The sequence below is a fragment of the Pelodiscus sinensis genome, unplaced genomic scaffold (genome assembly GCF_049634645.1).
Source record: "Pelodiscus sinensis isolate JC-2024 unplaced genomic scaffold, ASM4963464v1 ctg89, whole genome shotgun sequence".
In the NCBI taxonomy this organism is placed as follows: Eukaryota; Metazoa; Chordata; order Testudines; family Trionychidae; genus Pelodiscus; species Pelodiscus sinensis.
This window is the reverse complement of record NW_027465862.1, coordinates 23203-41891: the sequence shown is the minus strand read 5'-3', so window position 1 is coordinate 41891 and position 18689 is coordinate 23203. Positions and strand designations below refer to the sequence as shown.

Here is an 18689-nt window from a genome sequence, read left to right as displayed (position 1 = left end):
GGAGACCATATCAAAAGCCTTGCTTAAAGTCAAGGTATATAACATCCACTGACTTTCCCATGTCCACCGAGCCAGTTACCTCATCATAGAAGCTAATCATAGAATCATAGAATAATAGGACTGGAAGGGACCTCGAGAGGTCATCGAGTCCAGCCCCCCGCCCTCAAGGCAGGATCAAGCTCCGTCTACACCATCCCTGACAGATGTCTATCTAACCTGTTCTTAAATATCTCCAGAGAGGGAGATTCCACCACCTCCCTTGGCAATTTATTCCAATATTTGACCACCCTGACAGTTAGGAATTTTTTCCTAATGTCCAATCTAAACCTCCCCTGCTGCACTTTCAGCCCATTACTCCTTGTCCTGTCCTCAGAAACCAAGAGGAACAAATTTTCGCCTTCCTCCTTGTGACACCCTTTTAGATATTTGAAAACCGCTATCATGTCCCCCCTTAATCTTCTTTTTTCCAAACTAAACAAGCCCAGTTCATGAAGCCTGGCTTCATAGGTCATGTTCTCTAAACCTTTAATCATTCTTGTCGCTCTTCTCTGGACCCTTTCCAATTTCTCCACATCTTTCTTGAAATGTGGCGCCCAGAACTGGACACAGTACTCCAGCTGAGGCCTAACTAGTGCAGAGTAGAGCGGCAGAATGACTTCACGAGTTTTGCTTACAACACACCTGTTGATACAACCTAGAATCATATTTGCTTTTTTTGCAACAGCATCACACTGTTGGCTCACATTCAACTTGTGGTCCACTATGACCCCTAGATCCCTTTCCGCCATGCTCCTTCCTAGACAGTCGCTTCCCATCTTGTATGTATGGAACTGATTGTTCCTTCCTAAGTGGAGCACTTTGCATTTCTCTTTATTAAACCTCATCCTGTTTGCCTCTGACCATTTCTCTAACTTGCTAAGGTCATTTTGAATTATGTCCCTATCCTCCAAAGAAGTTGCAACCCCACCCAGTTTGGTATCATCTGCAAACTTAATAAGCGTACTCTCTATCCCAATATCTACATCATTGATGAAGATATTGAACAGTACGGGTCCCAAAACAGACCCTTGAGGAACTCCACTTGTTATCCCTTTCCAGCAGGATTTAGAACCATTAACAACAACTCTCTGACTACGGTTATCCAGCCAATTATGCACCCACCTTATCGTGGCCCTATCTAAGTTATATTTGCCTAGTTTATCAATAAGAATATCATGCGAGACCGTATCAAATGCCTTACTCAAGTCTAGGTATATGATATCCACCGCTTCTCCCTTATCCACAAGGCTCGTTATCCTATCAAAGAAAGCTATCAGATTAGTTTGGCATGACTTGTTCTTCACAAACCCATGCTGGCTATTCCCTATCACTTTATTACCTTCCAAGTGTTTGCATATGATTTCCTTAATTACCTGCTCCATTATCTTCCCTGGGACAGACGTTAAACTGACCGGTCTGTAGTTTCCTGGGTTGTTCTTATTCCCCTTTTTATAGATGGGCACAATATTTGCCCTTTTCCAGTCTTCTGGAATCTCCCCTGTCTGCCATGATTTTTCAAAGATCATAGCTAAAGGCTCAGATACCTCCTCTATCAGCTCCTTGAGTATCCTGGGATGCATTTCATCAGGACCTGGTGACTTGCTGACATCTAACTTTCCTAAGTGATTTTTAACTTGTTCTTTGTGTATCCTATCTTCTAAACTTACCCTCTCTCTGCTTGTATTCACTACGTTAGGCACACCTCCAGACTTCTCGGTGAAGACCGAAACAAAGAAGTCATTGAGCATCTCCGCCATTTCCAAGTTTCCTGTTACTGCTTCTCCCTCCTCACTAAGCAGTGGGCCTACCCTGTCCTTGGTCTTCCTCTTGCTTTTAATGTATTTATAAAAGGTCTTCTTGTTTCCCTTTATGCCTGTAGCTAGTTTGATCTCATTTTGTGCCTTTGCCTTTTGTTACCAGATTTGCCCAAAACTCTGGGGTATGCTCATTTATCAGGGTTACCCTTATGGGACTGGGGGAAGGTTAACAGTTCTATCAGTGTGCTGTTGGTGCTTACTTGGGCTCTCATATGGAGCTGAATTCTCCCTGCTGCCAATTCCCCCTCCCACTGGAGCTCTCCTGCAGGAACTAGGTTCCTCAGGATGGGGTTCTTCCCACCTTAGCAACACACACAGACACTCACACCCACTAACAGAGCACGTCTGAGAGGACTGGGTACTCAGCACTCACAAGCTGACCCCCTCATATGTCCCTGGACTCAGCTGGCTGGGTTTCACAGCAATGCCACACTGCACCCTCATGTGCCTTTGGACTCCGTGGGCTGGATTAAACAGCACTTTAAGCTGCCATCCTCATAAGCCCCCAGGTTCAGCACCCCTTATCCCCACTTTCACACCACAGTCATTCACAGGTAAACCACACGATGAGCAAACCCCACAGGATTTTGGGCACTACAGGGATCTTTTGCTTGGGTACAAGAAGCGTTGTTGCAGAGCGAATGGGGAAGCCAAAACAACACCCCTTAAGGAAGAGTGAGCAAAAGAGAAAGAAAGAGAGAGAAGCAACCAGTTTAACAATGAAAGTGATTTATTTCTGAGTAGTGAATAGATATCAAACAGTTAATCTAACAATTACAATATTAAATCTAACAATTGAAGCTGATTACACATGTTAGGTAACCATATAACAGTTTACACAGGGCAGGGTCAGGAGGCCATGCTTAGAGAGATAGTTGAGAGAGAGAGAGAGAGAGACCTCACCACTCCACGGAGCTTGCACTGATCGGGGTTCCCAGATGATGATGGTAGCCGGGGGTCCAGAGGGCAGGAGAAAAGCAGGACAGAGCCCCCAGCACGATCAGACAGGAGATGAAGAAGTCTCAATGGAACTGATGCAGTTTAAGTCCAGGTATCAGAACAGTTTTCTTGGGACAAGGACAGGAGTTTTTATAGGGATAGTTCAAAGAGAAAGAGGAGAGACAATAGAGACTGATCACCCCTGGTTATGGGTGATGTTCCTTGAACGAGCTCACAATGCAACTAGGCAGTTTCAGTATTTTAGATGTCAATAGGATCGTTACTAGAATTGGTCTGATAATGACTAATTTGGGTGTGAGCAGGCCTAGGTTCATTAGCATCTGGAGCAGGGATTTCCCATCAGGCAGTGCTTCTCTGCTTTCGGTGTCCCATAGTTCAGTGCGATTCCTGCCTTGGAAGAGCTGCTCTCCATTCTGTATGCTAATGAGATGTCCCTCTGTTCCATCTTTAATGCAAATGAGGCTGGGGTGTTTCCTTAATTGTATCACCCTTGTCTGAAGCAGTTTAGGTGTGTCTTCCCTGGCCTTTTCATTGCTTTGTCTTTGATTCTAGCAGAGGCCTGAGGGAGGGGGATGGTTTTCCATGAATGTCACTCCCTGACTCCCCAAGAGCACAAGGCTGACAGGCGACCATGTTCTGGTTCCCCAAGAATCACAGAGGTGGTGGGTAACACTTTCTAATCTTGCCCCTGCATTCCCGTGTTGCTTGCCTATATTCATCCTTTGTTAGTTGTCCTAGTTTCCATTTTTTATATGACTCCTTTTTTATTTTGAGATCATACAAGATCTCCTTGTTAAGCCAAACTGGTCTTTGCCATATTTTCTCTCTTTCCTACACAGCGGAATTGTTTGCTTTTGGGCCCTTAACAACGTCCCTTTGAAATACTTCCAACTCTCCTCAGTTGTTTTTCCCTTCAATCTTGCTTCCCATGGGACCTTACCTACAAGTTCTCTGAGCTTATCAAAATCTGCCTTCCTGAAATCCATAACCTCAATTGTGCTGGTCTCCCTTCTACCTTTCCTTAAGATCATGAACTCTATTATTTCATGATCACTGTCCCCTATACTGTCTTCCACTTTCAAGTTCTCAACTAGTTCCTCCCTATTTGTTAAAACCAAATCCAGAACAGCTTCTCCTCTGGTAGCTTTTTCAACCTTCTGAAACAGAAAGTTGCCTCCAATGCAGTCCAGAAACTTATTGGATAGCCTGTGCCTCGCTGTGTTAGTTTCCCAACATATGTCTGGATAGTTGAAGTCCCCCATCACCACCAAATCTTGGGCTTTGGATAGTTTTGTTAATTGTTTAAAAAAGGCCTCATCCACCTCTTCCACCTGGGTAGGTAGCCTGTAGTAGACTCCTAGCATGATATCACCCTCATTTTTTACCCCTTTTTGCTCAACCCAGAGACTCTCTACACAGCTATCTCCTACGTTCATCTCCCCTTCAGTCCAAGTGTGTACATTTTTAATATACAAGGCAACCCCTCTTCCCTTTTTTCCCTGTCTGTCCTTCCTGAGCAAGCCGTACCCTTCCATACCAACATTCCAATCATGCGTCCCATCCCACCAGGTTTCTGTAATACCAATGATATCAAAGTTGTATTTATTGGTTAGCAATTCCAGTTCTTCCTGCTTAGTACCCATACTTCTCGCATTTGTATATAGGCATCTAAGATACTGACTTGATCTTGCCTCCCTGTTGTGGGAGGCAATCAGATTGGTCAGGCACGACTTGCCCTTTGTGAATCCATGCTGACTATTCCTAATCACTTTCCTCTCATCCAAGTGCCTCAATATGGATTCCTTAAGGATCCCTTCCAGGATTTTTCCTTCTGGATCGTCCTTCTTCCCCTTTTTGAAGCTGGGCACTACATTTGCCCTTTTCCAATCATCCGGGATCTCTCCCGATCTCCACGACTTTTCAAAGATAATGGCCAAAGGCTCCGCAATGACATTTGCCAACTCCCTCAGTACCCTCGGATGCACTAAGTCCGGACCCATGGGTTTGTGTACGTTTAGCTTTTCTAAATAGTTCCTAACCTGTTCTTTACCCACCAAGGGCTGTCCATCTTCATCCCATCTTGCGTCGCTTAGTGCATTAGTCCGGGAGCCGACCTTGTCCGTGAATACAGAGGCAAAGAAATCATTGAGTACTTCAGCTTTCCCATGTCATCTGTCACTAGGGGTATGTCTACACGACAGAGTTAATTCGAAATAACAGCAGTTATTTCAAATTAACTTTAATAGCTGTCTACACATAGAAACCGCTATTTCGAATTTCTTTCAGCCCTTATTTCGAATTAGGTAAACCTCATTCTGCGAAAAGTAACACCAAATTCGAAATAGCTATTTCGAATTAAGTGCTGTGTAGACACTCTGGGCACAACCAGGAAAACTTACTCTCCTCTCCCCCAGACCCGGAGCCAGTAAAGGGGTAGACCCTGGCCACAGTGCTTGTGCTAGCTCCAAGCCTGCCAGCCCAGAGCCAGCAGGGGCCACTGGGGCCCCTTATCCAGTGGCCCCAAAACATGAGCCAGCAAGCCACTGGCAGCCAGCCCTCCACCACTCTCCAGGAGCAGTCTGCCAGCTCCCAGGAGCCTTCCAGGGGCTGGAGAAGATGGGTGCCTCCCTGGTCCAAGGTAGAGATCATGGACCTTATTCAGGTTTGGGGGGTTTGCCCCCAACTTCCATGATCTCAGCCCGAGACCGAGGAACATGACCGTCTATGGCAGGATAGCTGCCAGCCTGGCCACCAAAGGCCTCGTGAATCCAGGAGCAGGTTTGCATGAAAGGCAGGTTGGTCCGGTGAGACCCCCAAACCTGAGCCCTGAGCTTCTCCTCCCCCTTCTTCCCCTTGCTTCCCCCTTCCAGCTCCCTCCTCCCAGGTTTTCCCCTCCCCTCTCCCACTGTCTCTGTTCCTCTCTCCCCCCTCCTTTTCCCAGTCTCCCCAGAGGCTCATTCCCCCTCCCCAGTTTTGTTCAAGAAACCCAGTTTCTATTTTTGAACATACGTGTCTTTTGTTTGACATCAGGAAGGGGGGCTAGGGAGGGGTAAGCGGAAGGACGTGAGGGAGGAATGAGGCATGAACCCCTGGAGGGGAGGACCAGGGAGGCTCTGAGGGCTCCTGGGGTGGACGCTCTCCCGCAGGGCCTCCTGGATCCTCATAGCCCCCCGATGGACCCCCCCGGATGGCAGCCTGCAGCAAGTGCAGCCGGGCTGATAGCAACAACCCCATGAGACGCACCGGCATGCCCAGGGGCAGCTCTGGCTCCATGTGGCCGAGGGCTGTGGTGCGGGCACTCAGGGCACTCCAAGCCAGGACTGCTTTGCTGTCCCTCGTCGAGGTAGACAAGCAAGCGGGAAACCCGGAGAACTGTCTGTCTGGGGAGGGCGTAGGGTTCCTTTAAGCACGGAGCTCAGTTAGCCTCAGGCAGCAGCCCCACACACTAAGTCCTAACCTGATGCCCTGCCGGCACTGGTTCTGGCAGCCTTAACCGCGGTTCAGGGTCCACTCAGTGTGGACTCGCTATTTCGAAATAGTTTTTGTGTCTAGATGCGTTATTTGGAATTAGCTTCATTTGAATGAACTATTTCCAATTAAGTCAGTTTGAAATAGCACTGGAGTGTAGACACACCCTAAGTCAGTGGTCCCCAGCCTTTTCAGGTTGTCGGGCGCCAGGGGGCGGGGACACTTGCCCGCCCGGGGGCAGCCCCCCCAGCCGCATGCCCGGGGGCGGGGCCCCCCCATAGCCAGCTTCTTGTTAACATGCCTGTAGAAACCTTTCTTGTTACCGTTCACACCCTTAGCCAGTCGCAATTCCATTTGTGCTTTCGCCTTCCTGACAATCCCCCGGCGTTCTCCAGCTAGACATTTAAACCCCTCCCTGGTCACCTGTCCAAGTTCCCACTCTGTGAGCTTCCTTTTTGTGCTTAAGTTCACCCAGGATTTCCCCGGTGAGCCAGTCCGGTCTCCTCCCACGTTTGCCTCTCTTGCTGCGCGTCGGGATGGTTTCATTCTGTGCCTTCAGTAAGGGCTCTGTAAAATCCTGCCAGCTCTCCTGGACTCCTGTCCCCTTCATGTTACATCCCAGGGGATCTGCCCATCAGTTCTGAGGGAGTCAAAATCTGCTTTTCTGAAGTCCAGGGTGTGTATTTTACTACTCTCCCTTCTTCCTTTGGTCAGGATCCTGAAATCTACCTTCTCGTGATCTCGAGGGCGCGGGGGGTCAGGGAGGTTCCCCTTGCATATCTAGGATGGAGTCAGGGAGGTTCCCTCTGCATTTCTTGGGAGGGGGATCAGGGAGGTTCCCCTTGCGTCTCTCGGGGGGGGATCAGGGAGGTTCCCCTTGCGTCTCTCGGGGGGGGGGGGGTCAGGGAGGTTCCCCTTGCGTCTCTCGGGGGGGGGGGTCAGGGAGGTTCCCCTTGCGTCTCTCGGGGGGGGGGTCAGGGAGGTTCCCTTTGCGTCTCTCGGGGGGGGATCAGGGAGGTTCCCCTTGCGTCTCTCGGGGGGGGGGGGTCAGGGAGGTTCCCCTTGCATCTCTAGGATGGAGTCAGGGAGGTTCCCTCTGCATTTCTTGGGAGGGGGATCAGGGAGGTTCCCCTTGCGTCTCTCGGGGGGGGGGTCAGGGAGGTTCCCTTTGCGTCTCTCGGGGGGGGATCAGGGAGGTTCCCCTTGCGTCTCTCGGGGGGGGGGGGTCGGGGAGGTTCCCCTTGCATCTCTAGGATGGAGTCAGGGAGGTTCCCTCTGCATTTCTTGGGAGGGGGATCAGGGAGGTTCCCCTTGCGTCTCTCGGGGGGGGGGGGTCGGGGAGGTTCCCCTTGCGTCTCTCGGGGAGGGGGGGTCGGGGAGGTCCCCCTTGCGTCTCTCGGGGAGGGGGGGTCGGGGAGGCCCCCTTGCGTCTCTCGGGGAGGGGGGGTCGGGGAGGTTCCCCTTGCGTCTCTCGGGGAGGGGGGGGTCGGGGAGGCCCCCCCTTGCGTCTCCCGGGGGGGGGTCGGGGAGGCTCCCCTTGCGTCTCTCGGGGAGGGGGAGTCGGGGAGGCCCCCCTTGCGTCTCTCGGGGAGGGAGGGTCGGGGAGGCCCCCTTGCCTCTCTCGGGGAGGGGGGGTCGGGCAGGCCCCCCCTTGCGACTCTCGGGGAGGGGGGGTCGGGGAGGCCCCCCTTGCGTCTCTCGGGGAGGGGGGGTCGGGGAGGCCCCCTTGCGTCTCTCGGGGAGGGGGGGGTCGGGGAGGCCCCCCTTGCCTCTCTCAGGGAGAGGGGGTCGGGGAGGCCCCCCTTGCGTCTCCCGGGGAGGGGGGGTCGGGGAGGCCCCCCTTACGTCTCCCGGGGGGGGTCGGGGATGCCCCCTTGCCTCTCTCGGGTAGGGGGGGTCGGGGAGGCCCCCTTGCCTCTCTCGGGGAGGGTGGGTCGGGGAGGCCCCCCTTGCGTCTCCCGGGGGGGTCGGGGAGGCCCCCCTTGCCTCTCTCGGGGAGGGGGGGGTCGGGGAGGCCCCCTTGCGTCTCTCGGGGAGGGGGGGTCGGGAAGGCCCCCCTTACGTCTCCCGGGGGGGTCGGGGAGGCCCCCTTGCCTCTCTCGGGGAGGGGGGGTCGGGGAGGCCCCCCTTGCGTCTCCCGGGGGGGTCGGGGAGGCCCCCTTGCCTCTCTCGGGGAGGGGGGGGTCGGGGAGGCCCCCCTTGCGTCTCCCGGGGGGGTCGGGGAGGCTCCCCTTGCGTCTCTCGGGGTTGGGGTCGGGGAGGCCCCCTTGTGTCTCTCGGGGAGGGGGGTCGGGAAGGCCCCCTTGCGTCTCTCGGGGAGGGGGGGTCGGGAAGGCCCCCTTGCGTCTCCTGGGGGGGTCGGGGAGGCCCCCCTTGCGTCTCTCGGGGTTGGGGTCGGGGAGGCCCCCTTGTGTCTCTTGGGGAGGGGGGTCGGGAAGGCCCCCTTGCGTCTCTCGGGGAGGGGGGGTCGGGAAGGCCCCCTTGCGTCTCCTGGGGGGGTCGGGGAGGCCCCCCTTGCGTCTCTCGGGGAGGGGGGGGTCGGGGAGGCCCCCTTGCCTCTCTCGGGGAGGGGGGGTCGGGGAGGCCCCCCTTGCGTCTCCCGGGGGGGTCGGGGAGGCCCCCCTTGCGTCTCCCGGGGGGGTCGGGGAGGCCCCCTTGCGTCTCTCGGGGAGGGGGGTCGGGGAGGCTCCCCTTGCGTCTCCCGGGGGGGTCGGGGAGGCCCCTCTTGCGTCTCTCGGGGAGGGGGGTCGGGGAGGCTCCCCTTGCGTCTCCCGGGGGGGTCGGGGAGGCTCCCCTTGCGTCTCTCGGGGAGGGGGGTCGGGGAGGCTCCCCTTGCGTCTCCTGGGGGGGTCGGGGAGGCCCCCCTTGCGTCTCCCGGGGGGGTCGGGGAGGCCCCCTTGCGTCTCCCGGGGGGGTCGGGGAGGCTCCCCTTGCGTCTCCCGGGGGGGTCGGGGAGGCCCCCCTTGCTGCCCGGTATTGCAGACTGCATGGCTCGCGTGCGCAGGCTGCCTCCTGGCTCCGGTGCCACGGCCGCAGAGCGGGAGCCGGCCCCACGGTAACGCTCTGCTGTCTGTGCCCAGAACGCGGTGGAGGAGGCCATGGACATGTACCAGGAGCTGCACATGTGGGACGAGTGCCTTGTGGTGGCGGAGGCCAAGGTACGGGGGGGGGGCTCTGGGGAAGGGGCGGGCCCTCGGGCTGTGTCTTTGGCAGGGGAGGGAAGGCAGTGCTCCTGTGGGTCCTGGGGAGACAGGAAGAGAGGGGAGGGGCGTTGGTTTGGCACAGAGAGGGAGGAATTCGGGGCACAGCGGGGGGCTCAAGGTCACCGCAGGGCGCTGCAGAAGGAGAGGGGAGCTTGGGGGCGCTGTGGGGTAGAGGGGGAGGGGAGGCTCAGGGATGCTATGGGGTGGGGAAGTGGAGCTTGGCAGCTCGGGGCCAGGGTAGGGTGCTGCAAGGGGTGAGGGGGAGGGGAGCTTAGGGACTGGGTGGGGTGCTGGGAGGGGGCGGGGAGCTCGGGGACCATGCTGGGCACAGCGGGACGGAAGCTCGAGGGCTGGGCAGAGGGGGAGGGAGCTTGAGGACTGAGTGGGGCGGAGCAGAGGGGGAGGGGAGCTCGGGTCCGCCCTGGGGCGGGGCGGAGGGGGAGGGAGCTCGGGGACCATGCTGGGCGGAGAGGGGTGGGGAGCTGGGGCGTGCTGCAGGGCGACGCCCGCGGGAGGGACGGGGCTGCCTGTGCTGACATCCCCCCCCCCCCCCCCGTCCATCCCAGGGGCACCCAGGGCTGGAGAGGCTCCGCCGGGGCTGCCTGTGCTGACATCCCCCCCCCCCCCCGTCCATCCCAGGGGCACCCAGGGCTGGAGAGGCTCCGCCGGGGCTATTACCAGTGGCTGCTGGATACGCAGCAGGAGGAGAAGGGCCGGGGAGGTGCAGGAGGGCCAAGGGGAGCACCTGGCTGCCGTGGGCCTGTACCTGAGAGCCGGGCTGCCAGCCCGAGCCGCTCGGCTGGCCATGGCCCAGGACCAGCTGCTGGCCAACGGGGACGTCACCAACAGAATCACAGCCGCACTGATCAAAGGGGAGCTGTACGAGCAGGTGAGACCCCGCCCCCAGGGCTCGGAGCCCCGCCCCCAGGGCTCGGAGCCCCCGCCCCCATCACCACAAACACATGGCCCCACTGTCACGCAGCAGCTTACCCTCACAGCGCCAGCATGCCCCCAAGCGGCTTCCAGCCTCACCTGCACAGACCTGCAGATACGCCGCCCCCCCCAGCTCGGCAGCCCCAGCCCTGCTTCCCCCCCCGAGCTCGGCCAGTGCCCGGAGCCCTCGGCAGCCCCAGCCCTGCTTCCCCCCCCCAGCTCGGCCAGTGCCCGGAGCCCTCGGCAGCCCCAGCCCTGCTTCCCCCCCCCAGCTCGGCCAGTGCCCGGAGCCCTCGGCAGCCCCAGCCCTGCTTCCCCCCCCCCCCCCAGCTCGGCCGCTGCCCGGAGCCCTCGGCAGCCCCAGCCCTGCTTCCCCCCCCCCCCAGCTCGGCCAGTGCCCGGAGCCCTCGGCAGCCCCAGCCCTGCTTCCCCCCCCCCCCCCCAGCTCGGCCAGTGCCCGGAGCCCTCGGCAGCCCCAGCCCTGCTTCCCCCCCCCAGCTCGGCCAGTGCCCGGAACCCTCGGCAGCCCCAGCCCTGCTTCCCCCCCCCCAGCTCGGCCAGTGCCCGGAGCCCTCGGCAGCCCCAGCCCTGCTTCCCCCCCCCCCCCAGCTCGGCCAGTGCCCGGAGCCCCTCGGCAGCCCCAGCCCTGCTTTCCCCCCCCCAGCTCGGCCAGTGCCCAGAGCCCTCGGGAGCCCCAGCCCTGCTTCCCCCCCCCAGCTCGGCCAGTGCCCGGAGCCCTCGGGAGCCCCAGCCCTGCTTCCCCCCCCAGCTCGGCCAGTGCCCAGAGCCCTCGGCAGCCCCAGCCCTGCTTCCCCCCCCCCAGCTCGGCCAGTGCCCGGAGCCCTCGGCAGCCCCAGCCCTGCTTCCCCCCCCCCAGCTCGGCCAGTGCCCAGAGCCCTCGGGAGCCCCAGCCCTGCTTCCCCCCCCCCAGCTCGGCCAGTGCCCAGAGCCCTCGGCAGCCCCAGCCCTGCTTCCCCCCCCCCCAGCTCGGCCAGTGCCCAGAGCCCTCGGGAGCCCCAGCCCTGCTTCCCCCCCCCCAGCTCGGCCGCTGCCCAGAGCCCTCGGGAGCCCCAGCCCTGCTTCCCCCCCCAGCTCGGCCGCTGCCCGGAGCCCTCGGCAGCCCCAGCCCTGCTTCCCCCCCCCCAGCTCGGCCAGTGCCCGGAGCCCTCGGCAGCCCCAGCCCTGCTTCCCCCCCCCCCCCCCAGCTCGGCCAGTGCCCAGAGCCCTCGGGAGCCCCAGCCCTGCTTCCCCCCCCCCCAGCTCGGCCAGTGCCCAGAGCCCTCGGCAGCCCCAGCCCTGCTTCCCCCCCCCCCAGCTCGGCCAGTGCCCAGAGCCCTCGGGAGCCCCAGCCCTGCTTCCCCCCCCCCAGCTCGGCCCGCTGCCCAGAGCCCTCGGGAGCCCCAGCCCTGCTTCCCCCCCCCAGCTCGGCCGCTGCCCGGAGCCCTCGGCAGCCCCAGCCCTGCTTCCCCCCCCCAGCTCGGCCAGTGCCCAGAGCCCTCGGCAGCCCCAGCCCTGCTTCCCCCCCCCCCCCCCAGCTCGGCCAGTGCCCGGAGCCCTCGGCAGCCCCAGCCCTGCTTCCCCCCCCCAGCTCGGGCCGCTGCCCGGAGCCCTCGGCAGCCCCAGCCCTGCTTCCCCCCCCCCCCCCCCCCCCAGCTCGGCCGCTGCCCGGAGCCCTCGGCAGCCCCAGCCCTGCTTCCCCCCCCCAGCTCGGCCAGTGCCCGGAGCCCTCGGCAGCCCCAGCCCTGCTTCCCCCCCCCCCCCCCCCAGCTCGGCCAGTGCCCGGAGCCCCTCGGCAGCCCCAGCCCTGCTTCCCCCCCCCCAGCTCGGCCAGTGCCCGGAGCCCTCGGCAGTCCCCAGCCCTGCTTCCCCCCCCCCCCCCCCCAGCTCGGCCAGTGCCCGGAGCCCTCGGCAGTCCCAGCCCTGCTTCCCGCCCCCCCCCCAGCTCGGCCAGTGCCCGGAGCCCTCGGCAGTCCCAGCCCTGCTTCCCCCCCCCCCCCCCCCCCCAGCTCGGCCAGTGCCCGGAGCCCTCGGCAGCCCCAGCCCTGCTTCCCCCCCCCAGCTCGGCCAGTGCCCGGAGCCCTCGGCAGTCCCAGCCCTGCTTCCTCCCCCCCCCCCCCAGCTCGGCCAGTGCCCGGAGCCCTCGGCAGTCCCAGCCCTGCTTCCCTCCCCCCCCCAGCTCGGCCGCTGCCCAGAGCCCTCGGCAGCCCCAGCCCTGCTTCCCCCCCCCCCCCCAGCTCGGCCGCTGCCCAGAGCCCTCGGCAGCCCCAGCCCTGCTTCCCCCCCCCCCAGCTCGGCCAGTGCCCGGAGCCCTCGGCAGCCCCAGCCCTGCTTCCCTCCCCCCCCCAGCTCGGCCGCTGCCCAGAGCTCTCCGTGCACTAGGGATGGGGGGCTTGTCCCTGGAATTGCTGGTTTTCTTCTGAGCATGGTACTTTCCGACATCTGCCCAGGATGTAATCAGCCAGCCTGGGGGGTGCCGAGCGTGGCGGGGGACTGGCAGCTGGTGGGCCGGGCTGTGGGGCAGGGATGCTGCAGTGCTCTGACTGCCTGTGCTCCTGCCGTAGGCTGGAGAGCTGTTTGAGTCGATCCGGAACCCCCAGAAGGCTCTGGAGTGTTACCGCAAGGGCTGCGCCTTCCTGAAAGGTACGGTGGTCCCCGCGCCCGTCCTGGGGGGGAGCCCCCGGCGCCAGGGTGCCCGACAGGCCTCTGGCTGCGTGTCTGCGCCCATCCTCCAGCCCTCCGCAGCGCCCCGGGGGCGTGGAGACCGGGGCTACTGGGGGGCTGCTTGCAAAGTGGGCGCTGGACACTGACCCAGGCCACCCCTTCCCGTCTCGTGAGCCAGGCCTTGGATCAGCCGGGCCGGGTGCCATGTGAGCCTGTCCCTTCGCAGCGGTGGAGCTGGCTCGCGTGGCCTTCCCGGCGGAGGTGCTCAACCTGGAGGAGGCCTGGGGCGATCACCTGGTGCAGCAGAAGCAGCTGGATGCCGCCATTAACCACTACATTGAAGCCCGGTAAGGCCAGGCTGGAGAATTCGCACAGCTCAGGGAGTTCATGCGCTGCACTGGGGGGCTGCCCGCCCTAGAGCCAAGGAGCCCTCCCCTCTCCAGCTTTGCTGGGACCCCACAGGCCCGCTGTCCCGGCCCCCGCTGTTCCAGCCTGGGCTCCTGCCCTGCCAGTGCCCAGAGCCCTCGGGAACCCCGGCCCCGGCTCCCTTCCCTCCCTCCCGGCTCGGCCGATGCCCAGAGCCCTCGGGAACCCCGGCCCTGGCTCCCTTCCCTCCCTCCCGGCTCGGCCGATGCCCAGAGCCCTCGGGAACCCCGGTCCCGGCTCCCTTCCCTCCCTCCCGGCTCGGCCGGTGCCCAGAGCCCTCGGGAACCCCGGCCCCGGCTCCCTTTCCTCTCTCCCGGCTCGGCCGATGCCCAGAGCCCTCGGGAACCCCGGCCCCGGCTCCCTTCCCTCCCCCCGGCTCGGCCGGTGCCCAGAGCCCTCGGGAACTCCAGCCCCGGCTCCCTTCCCTCCCTCCCGGCTCGGCCGGTGCCCAGAGCCCTCGGGAACCCCGGCCCCGGCTCCCTTCCCTCCCTCCCGGCTCGGCCGGTGCGCAGAGCCCTCGGGAACCCCGGCCCCGGCTCCCTTCCCTCCCTCCCGGCTCGGCCGGTGCGCAGAGCCCTCGGGAACCCCGCCCCGGCTCCCTTCCCTCCCTCCCGGCTCGGCCGGTGCCCAGAGCCCTCGGGAACCCCGGCCACGGCTCCCTTCCCTCCCTCCCGGCTCGGCCGGTGCCCAGAGCCCCTCGGGAACCCCGGCCACGGCTCCCTTCCCTCCCTCCGGCTCGGCCGGTGCGCAGAGCCCTCGGGAAACCCCGGCCCCGGCTCCCTTCCCTCCCTCCCGGCTCGGCCGGTGCCCAGAGCCCTCGGGAACCCCGGCCACGGCTCCCTTCCCTCCCTCCCGGCTCGGCCGGTGCCCAGAGCCCTCGGGAACCCCGGCCCCGGCTCCCTTCCCTCCCTCCCGGCTCGGCCGGTGCCCAGAGCCCTCGGGAACCCCGGCCCCGGCTCCCTTCCCTCCCTCCCGGCTCGGCCGATGCCCAGAGCCCTCGGGAACCCCGGCCCCGGCTCCCTTCCCTCCCCCCGGCTCGGCCGGTGCCCAGAGCCCTCGGGAACCCCGGCCCCGGCTCCCTTCCCTCCCCCCGGCTCGGCCGGTGCCCAGAGCCCTCGGGAACCCCGGCCCCGGCTCCCTTCCCTCCCCCCGGCTCGGCCGGTGCCCAGAGCCCTCGGGAACCCCGGCCCCGGCTCCCTTCCCTCCCCCCGGCTCGGCCGATGCCCAGAGCCCTCGGGAACCCCTCGGGAACTCCGGCCCCGGCTCCCTTCCCTCCCTCCCGGCTCGGCCGGTGCCCAGAGCCCTCGGGAACCCCGGCCCCGGCTCCCTTCCCTCCCTCCCGGCTCGGCCGGTGCCCAGAGCCCTCGGGAACCCCGGCCCCGGCTCCCTTCCCTCCCTCCCGGCTCAGCCGGTGGCCAGAGCCCTCGGGGGCCCCAGCTCCCTTCCCTCCCCCCGGCTCGGCCGATGCCCAGAGCCCTCGGGAACTCCGGCTCCCTTCCCTCCCCCCGGCTCGGCCGGTGCCCAGAGCCCTCGGGAACCCCGGCTCCCTTCCCTCCCCCCGGCTCGGCCGGTGCCCAGAGCCCTCGGGAACCCCGGCTCCCTTCCCTCCCCCCGGCTCGGCCGGTGCCCAGAGCCCTCGGGAACCCCGGCCCCGGCTCCCTTCCCTCCCCCCGGCTCGGCCGGTGCCCAGAGCCCTCGGGAACCCCGGCCCCGGCTCCCTTCCCTCCCTCCCGGCTCGGCCGATACCCAGAGCCCTCGGGAACCCCGGCTCCCTTCCCTCCCTCCCGGCTCGGCCGGTGCCCAGAGCCCTCGGGAACTCCGGCTCCCTTCCCTCCCTCCCGGCTCGGCCGGTGCCCAGAGCCCTCGGGAACCCCGGCCCCGGCTCCCTTCCCTCCCCCCGGCTCGGCCGGTGCCCAGAGCCCTCGGGAACCCCGGCCCCGGCTCCCTTCCCTCCCCCCGGCTCGGCCGGTGCCCAGAGCCCTCGGGAACCCCGGCCCCGGCTCCCTTCCCTCCCTCCCGGCTTGGCCGATGCCCAGAGCCCTCGGGAACCCCGGCTCCCTTCCCTCCCCCCGGCTCGGCCGGTGCCCAGAGCCCTCGGGAACTCCGGCTCCCTTCCCTCCCCCCGGCTCGGCCGATGCCCAGAGCCCTCGGGAACTCCGGCTCCCTTCCCTCCCTCCCGGCTCGGCCGGTGCCCAGAGCCCTTGGGAACCCCGGCCCCGGCTCCCTTCCCTCCCTCCCGGCTCGGCCGGTGCGCAGAGCCCTCGGGAACCCCGGCCCCGGCTCCCTTCCCTCCCTCCCGGCTCGGCCGATGCCCAGAGCCCTCGGGAACCCCGGCCCCGGCTCCCTTCCCTCCCTCCCGGCTCGGCGGGTGCGCAGAGCCCTCGGGAACCCCGGCCCCGGCTCCCTTCCCTCCCTCCCGGCTCGGCCGATGCCCAGAGCCCTCGGGAACTCCGGCCCCGGCTCCCTTCCCTCCCCCCGGCTCGGCCGGTGCCCAGAGCCCTCGGGAACCCCGGCCCCGGCTCCCTTCCCTCCCCCCGGCTCAGCCGGTGCCCAGAGCCCTCGGGAACTCCGGCCCCAGCTCCCTTCCCTCCCCCCGGCTCGGCCGATGCCCAGAGCCCTCGGGAACTCCGGCTCCCTTCCCTCCCTCCCGGCTCGACCGGTGCCCAGAGCCCTCGGGAACCCCGGCCCCGGCTCCCTTCCGGCTCGACCGGTGCCCAGAGCCCTCGGGAACCCCGGCCCCGGCTCCCTTCCCTCCCTCCCGGCTCTGCCGGTGCCCAGAGCCCTCGGGAACTCCGGCCCCAGCTCCCTTCCCTCCCTCCCGGCTCGGCCGGTGCCCAGAGCCCTCGGGAACCCCGGCCCCGGCTCCCTTCCCTCCCTCCCGGCTCGGCCGATGCCCAGAGCTCTCGGGAACTCCGGCCCCGGCTCCCTTCCCTCCCCCCGGCTCGGCCGGTGCCCAGAGCCCTCGGGAACTCCGGCCCCGGCTCCCTTCCCTCCCCCCGGCTCGGCCGATGCCCAGAGCCCTCGGGAACCCCGGCTCCCTTCCCTCCCCCCCGGCTCGGCCGGTGCCCAGAGCCCTTGGGAATCCCGGCTCCCTTCCCTCCCCCCGGCTCGGCCGATGCCCAGAGCCCTCGGGAACCCCGGCTCCCTTCCCTCCCCCCCGGCTCGGCCGGTGCCCAGAGCCCTTGGGAATCCCGGCTCCCTTCCCTCCCCCCGGCTCGGCCGATGCCCAGAGCCCTCGGGAACTCCGGCTCCCTTCCCTCCCCCCGGCTCGGCCGGTGCCCAGAGCCCTTGGGAATCCCGGCTCCCTTTCCTCCCCCCGGCTCGGCCGGTGCCCAGAGCCCTTGGGAATCCCGGCTCCCTTTCCTTCCCCCCGGCTCGGCCGATGCCCAGAGCCCTCGGGAACCCCGGCCCCGGCTCCCTTTCCTCCCTCCCGGCTCGGCCGGTGCCCAGAGCCCTCGGGAACCCCGGCCCCAGCTCCCTTCCCTCCCTCCCGGCTCGGCCGGTGCCCAGAGCCCTCGGGAACTCCGGCCCCGGCTCCCTTCCCTCCCCCCGGCTCGGCCGGTGCCCAGAGCCCTCGGGAACCCCGGCTCCCTTCCCTCCCCCCGGCTCGGCCGGTGCCCAGAGCCCTCGGGAACCCCGGCTCCCTTCCCTCCCCCCGGCTCGGCCGGTGCCCAGAGCCCTCGGGAACTCCGGCTCCCTTCCCTCCCCCCGGCTCGGCCGATGCCCAGAGCCCTCGGGAACTCCGGCCCCGGCTCCCTTCCCTCCCCCCGGCTCGGCCGGTGCCCAGAGCCCTCGGGAACTCCGGCTCCCTTCCCTCCCCCCGGCTCGGCCGATGCCCAGAGCCCTCGGGAACCCCGGCTCCCTTCCCTCCCCCCCGGCTCGGCCGGTGCCCAGAGCCCTTGGGAATCCCGGCTCCCTTCCCTCCCCCCGGCTCGGCCGATGCCCAGAGCCCTCGGGAACCCCGGCTCCCTTCCCTCCCCCCCGGCTCGGCCGGTGCCCAGAGCCCTTGGGAATCCCGGCTCCCTTCCCTCCCCCCGGCTCGGCCGATGCCCAGAGCCCTCGGGAACTCCGGCTCCCTTCCCTCCCCCCGGCTCGGCCGGTGCCCAGAGCCCTTGGGAATCCCGGCTCCCTTTCCTCCCCCCGGCTCGGCCGGTGCCCAGAGCCCTTGGGAATCCCGGCTCCCTTTCCTTCCCCCCGGCTCGGCCGATGCCCAGAGCCCTCGGGAACCCCGGCCCCGGCTCCCTTTCCTCCCTCCCGGCTCGGCCGGTGCCCAGAGCCCTCGGGAACCCCGGCCCCAGCTCCCTTCCCTCCCTCCCGGCTCGGCCGGTGCCCAGAGCCCTCGGGAACTCCGGCCCCGGCTCCCTTCCCTCCCCCCGGCTCGGCCGGTGCCCAGAGCCCTCGGGAACCCCGGCTCCCTTCCCTCCCCCCGGCTCGGCCGGTGCCCAGAGCCCTCGGGAACCCCGGCTCCCTTCCCTCCCCCCGGCTCGGCCGGTGCCCAGAGCCCTCGGGAACTCCGGCTCCCTTCCCTCCCCCCGGCTCGGCCGATGCCCAGAGCCCTCGGGAACTCCAGCCCCGGCTCCCTTCCCTCCCTCCCGGCTCGGCCGGTGCCCAGAGCCCTCGGGAACCCCGGCCCCAGCTCCCTTCCCTCCCTCCCGGCTCGGCCGGTGCCCAGAGCCCTCGGGAACTCCGGCCCCGGCTCCCTTCCCTCCCCCCGGCTCGGCCGGTGCCCAGAGCCCTCGGGAACCCCGGCTCCCTTCCCTCCCCCCGGCTCGGCCGGTGCCCAGAGCCCTCGGGAACCCCGGCTCCCTTCCCTCCCCCCGGCTCGGCCGGTGCCCAGAGCCCTCGGGAACTCCGGCTCCCTTCCCTCCCCCCGGCTCGGCCGGTGCCCAGAGCCCTCGGGAACTCCGGCTCCCTTTCCTCCCCCCGGCTCGGCCGGTGCCCAGAGCCCTTGGGAATCCCGGCTCCCTTCCCTCCCTCCCAGCTCAGCCGATGCCCAGAGCCCTTGGGAATCCCGGCTCCCTTCCCTCCCTCCCAGCTCGGCCGATGCCCAGAGCCCTTGGGAATCCTGGCTCCCTTTCCTCCCCCCGGCTCGGCCGATGCCCAGAGCCCTTGGGAATCCCGGCTCCCTTCCCTCCCCCCGGCTCGGCGGGTGCCCAGATCCCTTGGGAATCCCGGCTCCCTT

The 18689-nt window shown here is 65.4% G+C and overlaps 1 protein-coding gene across 1 annotated transcript in view; it reads left to right on the top strand.

The window, feature by feature from the left end:
* Positions 1-18689, top strand: part of LOC102459190 (intraflagellar transport protein 172 homolog) — a 112651-nt gene that overhangs the window by 79732 nt on the left and 14230 nt on the right. The window contains 5 exon segments of the mRNA XM_075915731.1: positions 9365-9442; positions 10127-10195; positions 10197-10376; positions 12982-13060; positions 13308-13428. Coding sequence (XP_075771846.1) covers positions 9365-9442; positions 10127-10195; positions 10197-10376; positions 12982-13060; positions 13308-13428 — 527 coding nt within the window.